This window comes from Monodelphis domestica, chromosome 3, assembly GCF_027887165.1.
Source record: "Monodelphis domestica isolate mMonDom1 chromosome 3, mMonDom1.pri, whole genome shotgun sequence".
Taxonomy (NCBI): domain Eukaryota; kingdom Metazoa; phylum Chordata; class Mammalia; order Didelphimorphia; family Didelphidae; genus Monodelphis; species Monodelphis domestica.
The window spans coordinates 493,174,590-493,189,318 of record NC_077229.1 but is presented as its reverse complement, the minus strand read 5'-3'; the positions used below and the strand labels follow the sequence as shown (position 1 = coordinate 493,189,318).

Genomic DNA, 14,729 nt, shown 5'->3' with positions numbered 1-14,729 from the left:
CTATGCTTTACCTCATTCTTTATCAGTTCAGATAAATTTTTCCATTCTTCTCTATTTATCACACATCATTTCTTTCAGCTATTTTGCACCAATTTGTCAAATCTTGCCCCCATGCATTAGGCTTTGAACAACACAGCTTAATGGCTTGGAGCCATTTCCTCAAGTAGGCCATGTTGGTGGGATTAGAAAAATCAAGGTCTTCCTTTGTTCTCCTGTGGGCCAACTTGTCAGGTTGTTTTCTGACCTAGTCTTTTCAATGAATTGGCGATACTCATGGGGGCTAAAAAGTTCTGACAACAGAAATTCCATATCTTGGAAATCTGGTTCGAAAATTCGGAAAGCGCGTTTAAGTTTCTTCTGCATTTTATAAGGCTGGTTGATAAATTTTGAGACCCTTTTCTTCAGGGAATTGAATTCCTGGGTAGTAAATTGTCTATGAACCTTTGAATATGACACCCAGCTGTACTTGATATCTTGGTAACATCTTTGAGTGGATAAATATTCTAAGGTTCACTGTTTGACTTAGTGTCCTTGTCACTGTAATTTCCCTGTGAATAGACTTTGCTTTCTTGGCCTTTCTGTCATTCTCTTTGGGTGCACTATTTTATTTGCCTGACCATTTCCTTCATCCTTAATCTGATCTAGCCCTTTTGCCTTGTGGAATTCTTCAAACATGTTCTTTCCTATTGCCTCTAGGTTTATATCCACTGCCATTATTTGTGCTGTCTGTCTGGGGATCACAAATCTGTAGATGTTCTTAAGATAAGTCAGTGTCTGTATTGCAGCCATAGAAATGATATAAATCTGTGTTAAAATTTGCCAGAGAATAGTTTCTTTTTGGAATGGCAACTGGAGTATGAACATAGTAGTATTACTAATATATTCCACTGAATCTACTATCATGTTGATCATTTTGTTGTATAAAATAGTATATATCTAATAGCTTGTAATGGCTGCCAGCACAACTACCCCATAGAGCACTTGTTTGAACATTTTTGCTGCTGTTTTAGGGATTGTAAAGTTCAGTTAGTCTGGGTGCCAAATTGTAATAGATGATAATAAGGGACTATATTTGATGGGTAATTGATAACTAACAGATCAGGTAGTTATCTTTTTTTTGCCTACCCTCCCTTCCTCCCATTCCCTCCCTCTTCTTCAGCCTCTTCAGCTTCCCTCCCCCCTTCTTTTTTCTAAATCACTCAGGGTGAGTTTGTGGTGTCTCAAATGAAAGTATTTTTCCTCTTCCCTTGCTTAAGATAAATAAGCAAGGGGTTTATTGTGAATTTTGTGAAGACAGGAAAAGATAGAGAATGGAGGTAAGAGAGTTGGGGATTACCCTAACTCTACAGTAAGCCTTAGATTTGGAGAATATTGGGATAGAGTTCAAATTGAGAGGAATGATTGATAGGTCTGGCAGTTCAGTCACTATCATAAACAGAGCAAGTCAAAGAGATGTCCCTGGACTATTGTCCTTCCTTCTTCCATCTCCAAGATCAAGAGAACCACCTCTCCTTTCTGTTTTTCAAGGTTAAAAGACATAATCCTCCAGTTGGTCAGTTCCTTCTTTCAACTGCTTCTCCCAGTAACCTTTCAAATAGAACCTTCATTTGATTGACAGCTGCTCCAAACTTGGCTGTTCCAAAATCATTCACAATTTCTCTCTTCCATACAGCACAGTAATATTCCTTTGCATTAATATGCCACAGTTCATTTAACTATTTTCCAACTATTTCAAATTCTTTGCTAACCCAAAAAGTGATGCTGTAGACATTTTGACATATATGGGGACTTCTTGTTGATAGCTTCCTTGAAATATAATGGATTTCTGGTAATAGAGTCCTCAGTTCAAAAAGTGTATGGACATTTTAGTCATTTTATTTGCATCATTCCAAATTGCTTTACAAAATAATTATACTATTTCACAACTCTACCAAAAATATATTAGTGTGCTTCTCCTCCTACAATTCCTCCACCTTTGAGTATTATTCATTTTTGTCATTTTTTCCAGTTTGCAAAGTTCAAGGTAACCTTAGGTTGTTTTGGTTTACATTTGTAGTTTTAGATAATCAAAATCATTTTATCTTTTGTGATGGATTCCATCATCTGTTAGGTTGAGAATATCTTACCCCATAGCTGTGAAATGTATGTAACCTGTTTTTTTTTGTAATTCTTTTTGATATTTTAATTTTGTTTTGTAAAAAATAGACTCGAATACAGGACTACAATCCCCATGAGCCTTTGCTCCACTTCCCCAAAATGCCTTGAAATCTCACCTGGACCGAGATCGAGAATGTATTTAAGCTGATTCAAAGGCTTTTGAGGGCGCGCTCTTGGACTTCCGTTTTGGGGCAGGCCTGGCTTTTTTTCATAATGTAGGTGAGGTTGTGTCGAGGCCTCTCTATGGCCTGGACACGTGTCTCTTATCCTGTATTTTCTTTAATCCTTAATCTTCAATAAACCTCTAAAAAAATATAATACTCCTTGCAGAGAGAAACTAATTTCTACCTGCCTCAGTCTCCCCATATTCCTAAATTTTAATCTTTACAGTTTTCTATCTTTTGACTTAGGCAAAAATATTGTATTGTCTATTTCTGTTTTTTTTTTTAACTTAATGTTAACTTCAAATGCCAACAAAAAAGAACATTTCAATACAAAAAGGATGACTTATATAACTTTGAATCTTTATTTGATACAACCTTTAAAAAAAAATAAAGAACATTTTTTTAATAGTATTTAACAAATTTACCATTACTTTCAAAACTTTCTTGCCTGTCTGTCCCCTTCCCCCATTTCCTTCTCTTCTGTGTACACTTAAAAAAAATGTTATTGGAGTTCCTTTTTTTTTTTGCAACATTATTACTACTACCTTATTCTACCTACAATCTTCACTTCCTGAAATAAGAACTGGAAAAACAAAACAAAACAAAACAAAACAAAAACAGCCTACCTTGTAAAAATTAAACATGGTCAAGCAAAAAAATATCCACGTGTCTCAAAATGTAAGTTTCCTTTTGTTCCTAAAGTTGGTCTCTTTGTCAGTAGTAGATAAAGATACTTTATCCTTGGTTTTTGCGACATGTGATGGTTGTTATTTTGATCAGAGTTCTTAATTCTTTTAGAATTTTTTGTTTTTGTTTTTTAAAAACAGGTTGTCCTCCTATGAATTGTTCTCTTGATTTTGCTCCATTTACTGAGCATCTGTTTCTAATTCTCAGGATTTTCTGAAATCATCTCTTTTGTCATTTCTTTGGGAACAATACTATTTCATTTTCATCTCTTGGTATATGGCTAAACAAATTGTGGTACATGACTATAATGGAATAATACTCTGCCATTAGAAATGATGAATATAAAGAGTTCAACATGAGGAGGTATGTGTGAATTGATGCCAAGTGAAGTAAGCAGATTCACGAAAGTAACATTTACAATGATTATAGCAATGTAAATGGATGGTTTTTTAAAAAATGAAGCATTGTAGTATATATATAAGCTAGCTTGTTCCTGGGGAAAAAATAAGAAAATGCACACCCTTCTCTTTGCTGAGGCTGAAGATTTATTTAGGTTATAGAATATGTGGGGAATCCTGTCCTTCTTAGTAGATTGATGTATTGGTTAGTTTTGTTGAACTACTTTTTCTCTTTTATTCTTTGTTTCAAGGGATAACTTTTTGGGGAAGAGAGTGGAAAAGTGTATATTTGGATCTGAAGGGGATGTTAAAATGAAATGTTTAAAAATAAAAACAACCAAGCATCAGGATGAATACTAGTTTCTCCTGTTGGGTGTCATTGTCTTTGTTCATGCACTTCATATACCTATAATGTATTCTTCTTCCTCCTGCTACATCCTCTATACCCAACTGACTCATGGGATAAGCTTACTCATTTCTATCTCCTGGAAAGTAGTGATCTTTCTCATTTAAATTCAAGACATTGTAATTTTCTTGAGCTCTTAATGCATTCTAATTTGTACTATAGTTATTTGTATAATTATGTTATTCCTATACAGCCTAATAGATTATAATCTCTTTGAGGATAAAATGGATTTTCTTTTTTTTATTTTATTTTTATTGTCATGCAAAACACTTCCATATTAGTCATTATTGCAATAACACACTCATTTGTAACCAAAACACCAAAATAAAATGAAAGATATACAGATCTGAAAGATGACTCCCACATTTCATTCTTTAGAGATGGATAGCATTCCCCATCATAAGTCTTTCAAGATTGTTCCAGATCAGGGCATTGCTTAGAGCAACAAAGTTTCCACAAATAATCATTGGATCACATTGCTGTTACTCTGTGCAGTGTTCCCCCAGTTCTGCTTATTTTACTCTATGTCAATTCCTGTCAATCTCTCTGAAATTATCTTGCTCATCATCTCTTATAGCCACAATAGTATTCCATCACCAACATGTACCACATTTTTAAAATCAATATTCCTTTTATTTTTAACACTTCATGAAGCATTGATTCCTTCCCACCCCCACCCAATTTAAATATTATTTTATTTGGTCATTTTCAAACAATATTCCTTGGAAACAAAGATCCTCCCCCCCTCCCCCCCACTACCCCTCCCCTAGCCAAAGCAAGATTCCACTGGGTATCACATGTGTCCTTGATTCAAACCCATTTCCATGTTGTTGGTATTTGTATTAGGGTGTTCATTTAGAGTCTCTCCTCATTCATGTCCCTTCCAACCCTGTAGTCAAGCAGTTGCTTATCTTTGGTGTTGTTACTCCCACTGTTTGTCCTTTGCTTGTGGATAGTGTTTTTTTCTCCTGGATCCCTGCAGAATGTTCAGGGACGTTGTATTGACGCTAATGGAGGAGTCCATTACTTTCTCTTGTACCACAGTGTATCAGTCTCTGTGTACAATGTTTTCCTGGTTCTGCTCCTTTCGTTCTACATCACTTCCTGGAGGTTGTTCCAGTCTCCATGGAATTCCTCCTCTTTATTATTCCTTTGAGCACAATAGTATTCCATCACCAACAGATACCACAATTTGTTCAGCCATTCCCCAATTGAAGGGCATCCCCTCATTTTCCAGTTTTTGGCCACCACAAAAGAGTGAAGCTATGAATATTCTTGTACAAGTCTTTTTCCTTATTATCTCTTTGAGGTACAAACCCAGCAGTGCTTTGGCTGGATCAAAGGGCAGGCAGTCTTTTATCACCCTTTGGGCATAGTTCCAAATTGCCCTCCAGAATGGTTGGATCAATTCACAACTCCACCAGCAATGAATTAATGTACCAACTTTGCCAAATCCCCTCCAGCATTCACTACATTCCTTTGCTGTCATGTTAGCCAATGTGCTAGGTGTGAGGTGATACCTCAGAGTTGTTTTGATTTGCATCTTTCTGATTATAAGAGATTTAGAGCACTTTTTCCTGTGCTTATTAATAGTATTGATTTCTTTGGCTGAAAACTGCCTGTTCATGTCCCTTGCCCATTTATCAATTGGAGAATGGCTTTATATTTTTGTACAATTGATTTAGCTCTTTATAAATTTGAATAATTAGACCTTTGTCAGAGGATTTTGTTATGAAAATTGTTTCCCAATTTGTTGCTTCCCTTCTCAATTTGGTTACATTGGTTTTGTTTGTACAAACCCTTTTTAATTTGATGTAACACAAATTGTTTATTTTACATTTTGTGGCTCTTTCTATGTCTTGCTTGGTTTTAAAGTGTTTCCCTTCCCACAGGTCTGACATGTATATTATTCTGTGTTCACCTAATTTACTTATACTTTCCTTCTTTATGTTCAAGTCATTCACCCACATCACCTACATCTTGGTGTAGGGTGTGAGGTGTTGATTCAAACCTAATCTCTCCCACACTGTCTTCCAGTTTTTCAGCAGTTTTTGTCAAATAGTGGGTTTTTGTCCCAGGAGCTGGGCTATTTGGGTTTGTCATATACTGTCTTACTGGGATCACTTACCCCAAGTCTATTCCACTGTTCCTCCTTTTTGTTTCTTAGCCAGTACCAAATTGATTTGATGACCACTGCTTTATAGTATAGTTTGAGATCTGGGACTGCAATGCCACCTTCCTTTGTATTTTTTTTTTCATTATTTCCCTGGATATCCTTGATCTTTTGTTATTCCAAATGAATTTTGTTATTTTTTTTCTAATTCAGTAAAAAAGTTTTTTGGAAGTTCAATGGGTATAGCACTAAATAGATAAATAAGCTTGGGTAGGATGATCATTTTTATTATATTGGCTCGTCCTACCCATGAGCAGTTAATAGTTTTCCAATTGCTCAAGTTTAGTTTTAGTTGTGTGGAGAGTGTTTTGTAGTTGTGTTCATATAGTTCCTGTGTTTCTCTCGGGAGATAGATTCCTAGGTATTTTATTTTTTCTAAGTTTATTTTGAATGGGATTACTCTTTCTAATTCTTGCCACTGAGCTGTGTTGGAAATATATAGAAATGCTGATGACTTATACGGGTTTATTTTGTAACCCGAAACATTGCTAAAGTCGTTGATTATTTCGACTAGCTTTTTGGTTGATTCTCTAGGATTCTTTAAGTAGACCATCATATCATCCGCAAAGAGCAATAGCTTGGTATCTTCCTTGCCTATTTTAATGCCTTCAATTTTTTTTCTTCTCTAATTGCTACTGCTAGTGTTTCTAGTACAATGTTAAATAATAGAGGTGATAATGGGCATCCTTGTTTCACTCCTGATCTTATTGGGAATGCATCTAGTTTATCCCCATTGCAGATGATGTTAGTTGATGGTTTTAGATATATACTGTTTATTATTTTTTAGGAACGACCCTTCTATTCCTATGCTTCCCAATGTTTTTAATAGAAATGGGTGTTGTATTTTATCAAAGGCTTTTTCTGCATCTGTTGAGATAATCATGTCATTTTTGTCTGTTTGTTTGTTGATATGGGCAATTATGTGGATGGTTTTCCTAATATTGAACCATCCCTGCATTCCTGGTATAAATCCTACTTGATCATAGTGAATGATCCTCCTGATCACTTGCTGGAGTCTTTTTGCTAGTATCCTATTTAAGATTTTTGCATCTATATTCATTAAGGAGATTGGTCTATAGTTTTCTTTCTCTGTTTTTGACCTGCCTGGCTTTGGAATCAGTACCATATTTGTGCCATAAAAGGAATTTGGTAGAATTCCCTCTTTGCTTATTATGTCAAATAGTTTGTATAGTAATCGGATTAGCTGTTTTTTGAATGTTTGATAGAATTCACTTGTGAATCCATCAGGGCCTGGGCATTTTTTCTTAGGCAGTTCTTTGATGGCTTGTTGGATTTCTTTTTCTGATATGGGATTATTTAAGAATTCTATTTCTTCTTCTGTTAGTCTGGGCAATTTATATTTTTGTAAATATTCATCCATATCACCTAGGTTGGTATATTTATTGCCATATAGTTGGGCAAAGTTATTTTTAATGATTGCTTTAATTTCCTCTTCATTGGAGGTGAAGTCCCCCTTTTCATCTTTGATGCTCTTAATTTGCCTTTCTTCTTTCCTTTTTTTAATTAAATTGACCAGTACTCTGTCTACTTTGTCTGTTTTTTCAAAGTACCAGCTTCTAGTCTTGTTTATTAGTTTAATAGTTCTATCCCTTTCGATTTTATTAATTTCTCCCTTAATTTTTAGGATCTCTAGTTTGGTTTTCTTCTGGGGATTTTTAATTTGTTAGCTTTCAAGTTTTTTTATTTGCATTTCCAATTCATTGATCTCTGCCCTCCCTAGTTTGTTAATATATGCACTCAAGGATATGAATTTTCCTCTGAGTACTGCTTTGGCTGCATCCCATAAGGTTTGAAAGGATGTCTCACCATTGTCATTTTCCTCAATGAAATTATTAATTGTTTCTATGATTTCTTCTCTAACCTATTTTGGAGTATCATATTATTTAATTTCCAATTAATTTTTGATTTGGCTCTGTATGTACCCTTACTGATCATTATTTTTATTGCCTTATGATCTGAAAAGGTTGCATTTATTATTTCTGCTTTTCTGCATTTGTATGCCATGTTTCTGTGACCTAGTGTATGATCTATCTTTGTGAATGTACCATATGCTCCTGAGAAGAAGGTGCATTCCTTTTTGTCCCTATTGATTTTTCTCCATATATCTATTAACTCTAATTTTTCTAAGATTTCATTCACATATTTTACCTCTTATTTATTTTTTTATTTGATTTATCTAAATTTGATAATGGTTGGTTCAAGTCTCCCACTAATATAGTTTTACTGTCTATTTCCTCAACAATTCTCCTAGTTTTTCCATTAGAAATTTGGGTGCTATACCATTTGGTGCATACATGTTGATTAGTGATAATTCCTCATTGTCTATACTCCCTTTTAACAGAATATATTTACCTTCCCTATCCCTTTTGATCTGTATTTTTGCTTTGGCTTTGTCAGATATCATGATTGCAACTCCTGCCTTCTTTCTATCAGTTGAGGCCCAGAAGGTCTTACTCCATCCTTTAATTCTAACCTTGTTAATATCAACCCACCTCATATGTGTTTCTTGAAGACAACAAATGGTAGGGTTTTGGATTCCATTCTGCTATTCGTCTACATTTTATGGGTGAGTGCATCCCATTCACATTCAAAGTTATGATTGTCACTTGTGGATTCCCTGGCATTTTGATATCCTCCAATAATTCAGACCTTTCTTTAGCTATAACCTTTTAAGCCAGTGATTTACTTTAGATTAGTTTCCCTAGTCCCCTCCTTTGATATGCTTCCCTTTCTAGCCCCTCCCTTTTTCCCTTCCCCTACCCCCTCTACTTCCCTCCCTTTTTATACTCCCTCCCCCTACCCCTCCTTAATTTTTCCTTCTCTCTTACCCTGTTGGATAAGATAAAGTTTTAGATCCCAATGGATCTTGATGTTCTAAGCTCTCAGAGTTGACTTCACTGAGAGTAAGGTTTAAGTAATACCAATTAGCACTTTCTTCCTCTCCTCCCTATAGGAAATTTCTTCCCCTCCCCTTCCCCTGTGTATCTTTGTGTGAGAAAGATTATTCTATTTAGTTTTTTTCTATTTCTTGAAGTATATCTTAGTACCATCAACGATTCGCCCCCTCCCTTTTTCTTTCTTTCACCCCCCCTTTCTCCTTATTATCTTAATGCCCCAATCATTCCCTATGTGTGATTCTTCTAACTACTCTTAATGATGTATACAATTTTTGAGTTACACATTACATTTTTCCCACATATTAATATATAAATGTAGTCCTTATAGAAGAGAGATTGAATAAAAGAAAAAAAAGATAACATTTTTCTCCTTTTCCCTTTCCTTCATATTTACCTTTTCAAGTTTTCCTTGCTCTTTGTGTTTGGATATCAAACTTTCCACAGAGCTCTGCTCTTTTCTTTACAATAACTTGGAAATCTTTTATTTTGTTGAATGCCCATACCTTCCCCTGGAAGTATAGAGTCAGTTTTGATGGATAGTTGATTCTTGGTTGAAGACCCAGCTCTCTTGCCTTTCTGAAAATCATGTTCCATGCCTTCAGGTCGTTCAGAGTGGAAATTGCAAGGTCTTGTGTGACCCTGATTGGCATTACTTTATATCTAATTTGTCTTTTTCAGGCTTCTTGTACGATGTTTTCTTTTGCTTGAATGCTTTGGAATTTGCCAGTTACATTCCTAGGAGTTGTCTTTTGGGGATTTAGTGTAGAAGGTGTTCTGTGAACTCTTTCAATGCCTGTATTGCCCTCTTGTTCTAGAATCCCTTGGCAGTTTTCTTTGATGACATCTTGTTTTATGATGTCGAGATTAATATTTATTTCTGGCTTTTCTGGTAGGCCAATTTTTCTCAGATTGTCTCTCCTTCCTCTGTTTTCCAGGTCTGTCACCTTGTCAGTGAGATATTTTATGTTATCTTCTAATTTCTTAGTCTTTTGGCTTTGCTTTATTAATTCTTGCCCTTTTGCAAGATCATTGTCTTCCATTTGCCTGATTCTGACTTTAAAGCCTAGTTTTCCTTTTCAGTTTGGTCTATCCTGCTATTTGAGGTTTCAAGCTGTTTCTGTAGTTGAGTTTTTTTGTGCTTCAGATTGCTGAGTTCCTTTTGCATTATTTCCCATTTTTCCTGCCAGATGGCTTCCATCTTTTTGATAACTTCCAGTTTAAATTCTTCAAGAGCTTGTGGACAATTTCCATTTCTTTTGGAAGGTTTTGGCGCATTTGTTTGCGCTTCCTCTTCTGCTATTTCTTCTGTTTTTTTTTTGTGTGTTTTCCCTCCATAAAATGTATCCAAAGTTACCCCCTTCTTCTTGCTTTTCTTGGTGTTGGGGTGTTGGGATTCTTGGGTACAGTTTGCCATTTTTGTGTTTTGTTTGTTTTTTTTCTTCCTCCCCTTTCCATTCAGAAATCTGAATGAGTAGTACTTGCTCTCAGTATAAGGGTCTAATGGTCAAGGCTTTAATCTCAGGCTAATTCTAGTTTCTCTGCAGCTGCGCTGTCTTCCTGGGGAGGCCCAGGGACTGCGCTCCCCTTCCTGCCAGCGTTTTGGGAGTTAGTGCTCTCAGGTGAAAGTCTTTGTTGGTCTTAGCTAACTCCCAAGACCTGTAGGTGCCCTTTGCTCACATCAGGGAATCCCTTTGCGTACTTGGTGATTATAGTGCGCTAGTTCTGGGTGCCCGAGATCTGTGCTCCCCTAGCCTGCCTGCCGGGATTTCGAGTGTTAGTACTCTCAGGAGAAAGACCTTATCTTATTCAGGTCCCCAGACCTGGGGCTGCCCGTTGTTCAGTCCTGGGATGCCCCTCCCTCTCATGTGGATTCTGGCCAGTGCTGACTTTAACTCTGGCTCCGGCTGTTTGTTGGGGGAGGGGAGGGTGGGTCAGCTTTTCGTTCCCTTATATTGTGGAGGTGCCGGAATCCCACCTACCTTCAGAGCTTCGCCTTGTTGTGGGGTCTTTCCGTTCTTATAAGGTTGGTTTGTTTTTTATTTTGGGAGGGTCTTTTGAGGTCGTCTGTGTCATTGGGTCTGAGGAGAGGAAGCAAGCCGCGTCTACTCTGTAGTCATGCTTACCTGGAAGTCCTCATGTACTACATTTTGTTCAGCCATTCCCCAGTTGATGGGACATCCTCTCAATTTCCAATTCTTTGCCACCACACACACAAAAAAACAGCTATAAATATTTTTGTACAAGTAGGTCCTTTCCCTTTTTTACCTCTTGGGATACAGACCTAATAATCCTATTACTGGATCAAAGACTTGCCCAGTTTTATAGAACTTTGGGTATAATTTTAAATTGCCTTCCAGAATGGTTGGATCAATTCACAACTTCACCAACAATGCATTAGTGTCCCACTTTTGCCACATCTTCAACATTTACTACTTTTGGTTTACTGCTATACTGGCCAATCTGCTAGGTGTGAGGTGGAACTTCAGAGTTGTTTTAATTTCCTTTTCTCTAATCAAGAGTGATTTAGAACATTTTTTCACATGATTATTGCTGGCTTTGGTTTCTTCATTTGAAAATTGTCTATTCACATCCCTTGACCATTTTTCAATTGGAGAATGGCATGTATAGAATAGATTTTCTTGATCTTCATGCCTTCTCCAATACCTTTCAGAGTGGTAAGCATAAAATAGGCACTTCAATATTGTGAACATTATGTCAGTTACCTTAGTAAAATTGGACAGGGCAAAGATTCTGTGGGGAAGGTCATAATTATTATCGAGAAAATCCTGAGCAAAACAGGAAAATAAAATTTAGACTTGGAAAATATTTTAGAAATTATCTGGATGAACTTAATTCTAGATGAGGGAACTAAGCACAAATGTTGACCTCTTTAACTTCACATAAGTAAGTAGTAGACAGCCAACGTGGCAGTGAAGCCCATAGTAGAGGTATAAGGATTAAAATTGAACATAGATCATTCATTGAATATAGGTCAGTAACTGATTTATCATCAGTCCAGAAAGCTAATATGTTGGAGAGCTTCTGTTGGTTGTCATTGCTTAGTGAAAAAGAGATTATTATGAGGACTTGGTGAACTAGTCTTTTACATCTGTTGGAATAAGATTTGTTTAGGTCTTTTAACAGATGAAACTAGTTAAATTTATTTCATTTTGTAACCTGGCTTTTGATACATGTATCAGATTCTTTTCATGTTTTATTAGAGATTAAGAAACCATTTCCTGTTCTGCCAGAAATTGTGGTGGATAAAAAAAGTATTCATAACTGCTTATCTCTGTATACTTAGGGAAGTTGATAAGAAAGTCTCTTAAAGGACAGGAACCTTTGAAATTAATAAATAGTTTTGGTGGCATTTACACAGTGAAGGGAGTGAGTATTCCTATAAAAGTCTTTGAATTTAATAACCTTTCATAATTAAATTTCTAATGAAACAGTTAACCTGTTTCTCCTAACTTGAAATAATGGAAGAAGATTTTTCATTCCTGAGTCACATCAGTGCAGTATCTTCTACAGTTAAATCTGTTTTGGGATTATCAGAGAGTCTTCAAGTTACAATGAAATCTGAACCTACAGTTGAAGAGAAAGGTATCGTAGATACTGTCATTGAACCATTCGAATATACTGTTGTCATTAGGTAAGTGTTTGGACTTCTTTAAATTAATAAGAGAACAAGACTTTTAAAAATATAAAATTGCAACAGTAGGTTGTTTTTGGCCTTTTTACATGAATACCTTAAAAAAGAACAAGTGATAATTAATAAAGACAAGAGGATAACTTTTTCCTTCATTATTTTTCCCTGATGTATATCAGAATGCTTTTATGTGCTCATTTGCTTTATAAGATTATTTATAAAAGTATTTATATTGTAATATTTGGGAAAATGCAAAATTTCTAAATAAATTCTGACAAGGTTAAAATAGCAATGAAAGCATTTGTGGATAGTGGAATGAACAAATTCTTTCAGATACTTTTTTAAGTTCACTATTAGGATTTCTTGTTACCTGTTATGTTGCCAATCCTTTCTTCTAAGGAAAATTTTCATTTGGAAATGAGTTATGTTAAATATTTGAAAAATCGAAAAGGTGAAATACCAAGTCTGAATCAGGCCCGGCTTTCACTTTTTCTGAAGGAATTAGTAATTGTGTGTAGTCTACCTCTATGCCTTTTCAGATATTCTAGATTGTGCTTTTACAAATATGATTACACTTATATGTATATTTTAACATGCTAGCTCTGTCTAGTACTTTCATATGATTAAAGACCAATATTTTTCATTCTGAATATATTAGTCTTACGAAGATTCAGTATTACAATAGATTGAATGGTTGCAGATTTCTAATTTGTATATGGAATATGAATCGAAAAGAGTGTAATATGTTTTTTGATGTATAGTATATCTTCTTCGTGTGTAAAATGGTCTAATCTGCTCAGTTAAGGAACCCACTTTTTCTGTACCATCACACAAGTCTGTTTCTTATGTTGAGACGTATTTCTGCTTTCTCTGTGTGAAAAATTGCTTTCTATCTCCCATCTTTGTTGCAAGTTTTTCTCCTACATTCAGATTTAACTTTTATCATTTGATTTCTCCTTTGATATTAAGACTATTATACATTGCCCATATATCTACTAGTAGTACATTCCAGCAGAGTGTGTGTGTGTGTGTGTGTGTGTGTGTGTGTGTGTGTGTGTGTGTGTGTGTGTATGTATGTATATTGTTTCATCTACTTTGAGGTTATTTTGAATACTGCTCACAAACAAAAAGAATTAAAGAGAGAGGTTCTTTTCATAGTCAATGGCAATCTATGTTATCTTTACTAATTTTGAAGTTCTTTAAATAAAAAATTATTAACTTCAAATTGTGTTGTATCTATTGCCTAGTCTGTGTATCTATATCACAGATGAGGAAGTGTTCTATTTGACAAGGAATTTTGGGCTTCAGTTCTTTTAACTGGAAAATGGGAGTGACCTGGGTAAGATCTAAGAGGCATTCTTTCTAGATATCCTAAAGCCCTGTAATTCTTTTCTATAGATTTCTGTTTCTAAGATTTCATTATGATTGGTAGGACAAAATTTTTTTATAGCAACAAGTAGATTAGAACTTCTTTTTCCTTAAAGCATTCATAATAGAACAGAATATTTGTGAACTTTGTTTATTTAGAAAAGGAAGGGTGGTGTTTGGAATCAGAATTTAGTCCAGGATAGTGACTTTTTTCCATTTAGGAATTGTTCTGGCTTGTGTGAATGTGTGTGGAAAAATATTTCTTACAATGGCTATATTAGAAATAGTCTATATTGGATACTTTAAAATTGCTCTGTTTAAGTAGCATTTTTTCATTTATTCCCATTTTTTGGAGCAGATATTTTAGTGTTGAAAGGAACTCTGCAATTAACCTCACTATTACAATGAAATGAATTCAGCAACACAACTCAGCCACCAGTATAATTTCTCTTCTTCTTTTTTTTTTAATCTATTACCTTCCGTCTTGGAATCAATACTATGTATTGGTTCTAAGGCAGAAGAGTGGAAGGACTAGGCGATGGGGGTTAAGTGACTTGCCCAGGGTCACACAGTTGGGAAGAGTTTGAGGCCAGATTTCAACCTAGGACCTCCCATTTCTAGGCCTGACTCCCAATCCACAGTGCCACTCAACTGCCCCCTATAATTTCTCTTCTGATAAATGCTTTTGATTAAAATACAAGTGGATTAAAGCTTTGTGATCCTGGACAAGTCATTTACTTTCTTCATTTTTTGGATTTTCATTTTTCTGAGTAGGGATGGTAATATTGTAGAGGCAGATGAAGTAATGA

General features: G+C 35.4%; 1 protein-coding gene across 6 annotated transcripts in view; it reads left to right on the top strand.

The window, feature by feature from the left end:
• The window catches only part of AP3B1 (adaptor related protein complex 3 subunit beta 1), a 359,745-nt gene that overhangs the window by 57,686 nt on the left and 287,330 nt on the right, over positions 1 to 14,729 (top strand). Inside the window, exon 1 of one of the 6 annotated variants that reach the window (XM_007486440.3) lies at positions 12,262 to 12,555. The exons of 3 other annotated variants lie outside the window; for them this stretch is intronic. In XM_007486440.3, coding sequence (XP_007486502.1) covers positions 12,383 to 12,555 — 173 coding nt within the window. In that variant the 5' untranslated portion in view covers positions 12,262 to 12,382. Of the gene's footprint in view, positions 1 to 12,261; positions 12,556 to 14,729 lie in introns of those variants that run through there. 2 more of the 6 variants (XM_056824794.1, XM_007486441.3) reach the window with 2 other exon arrangements.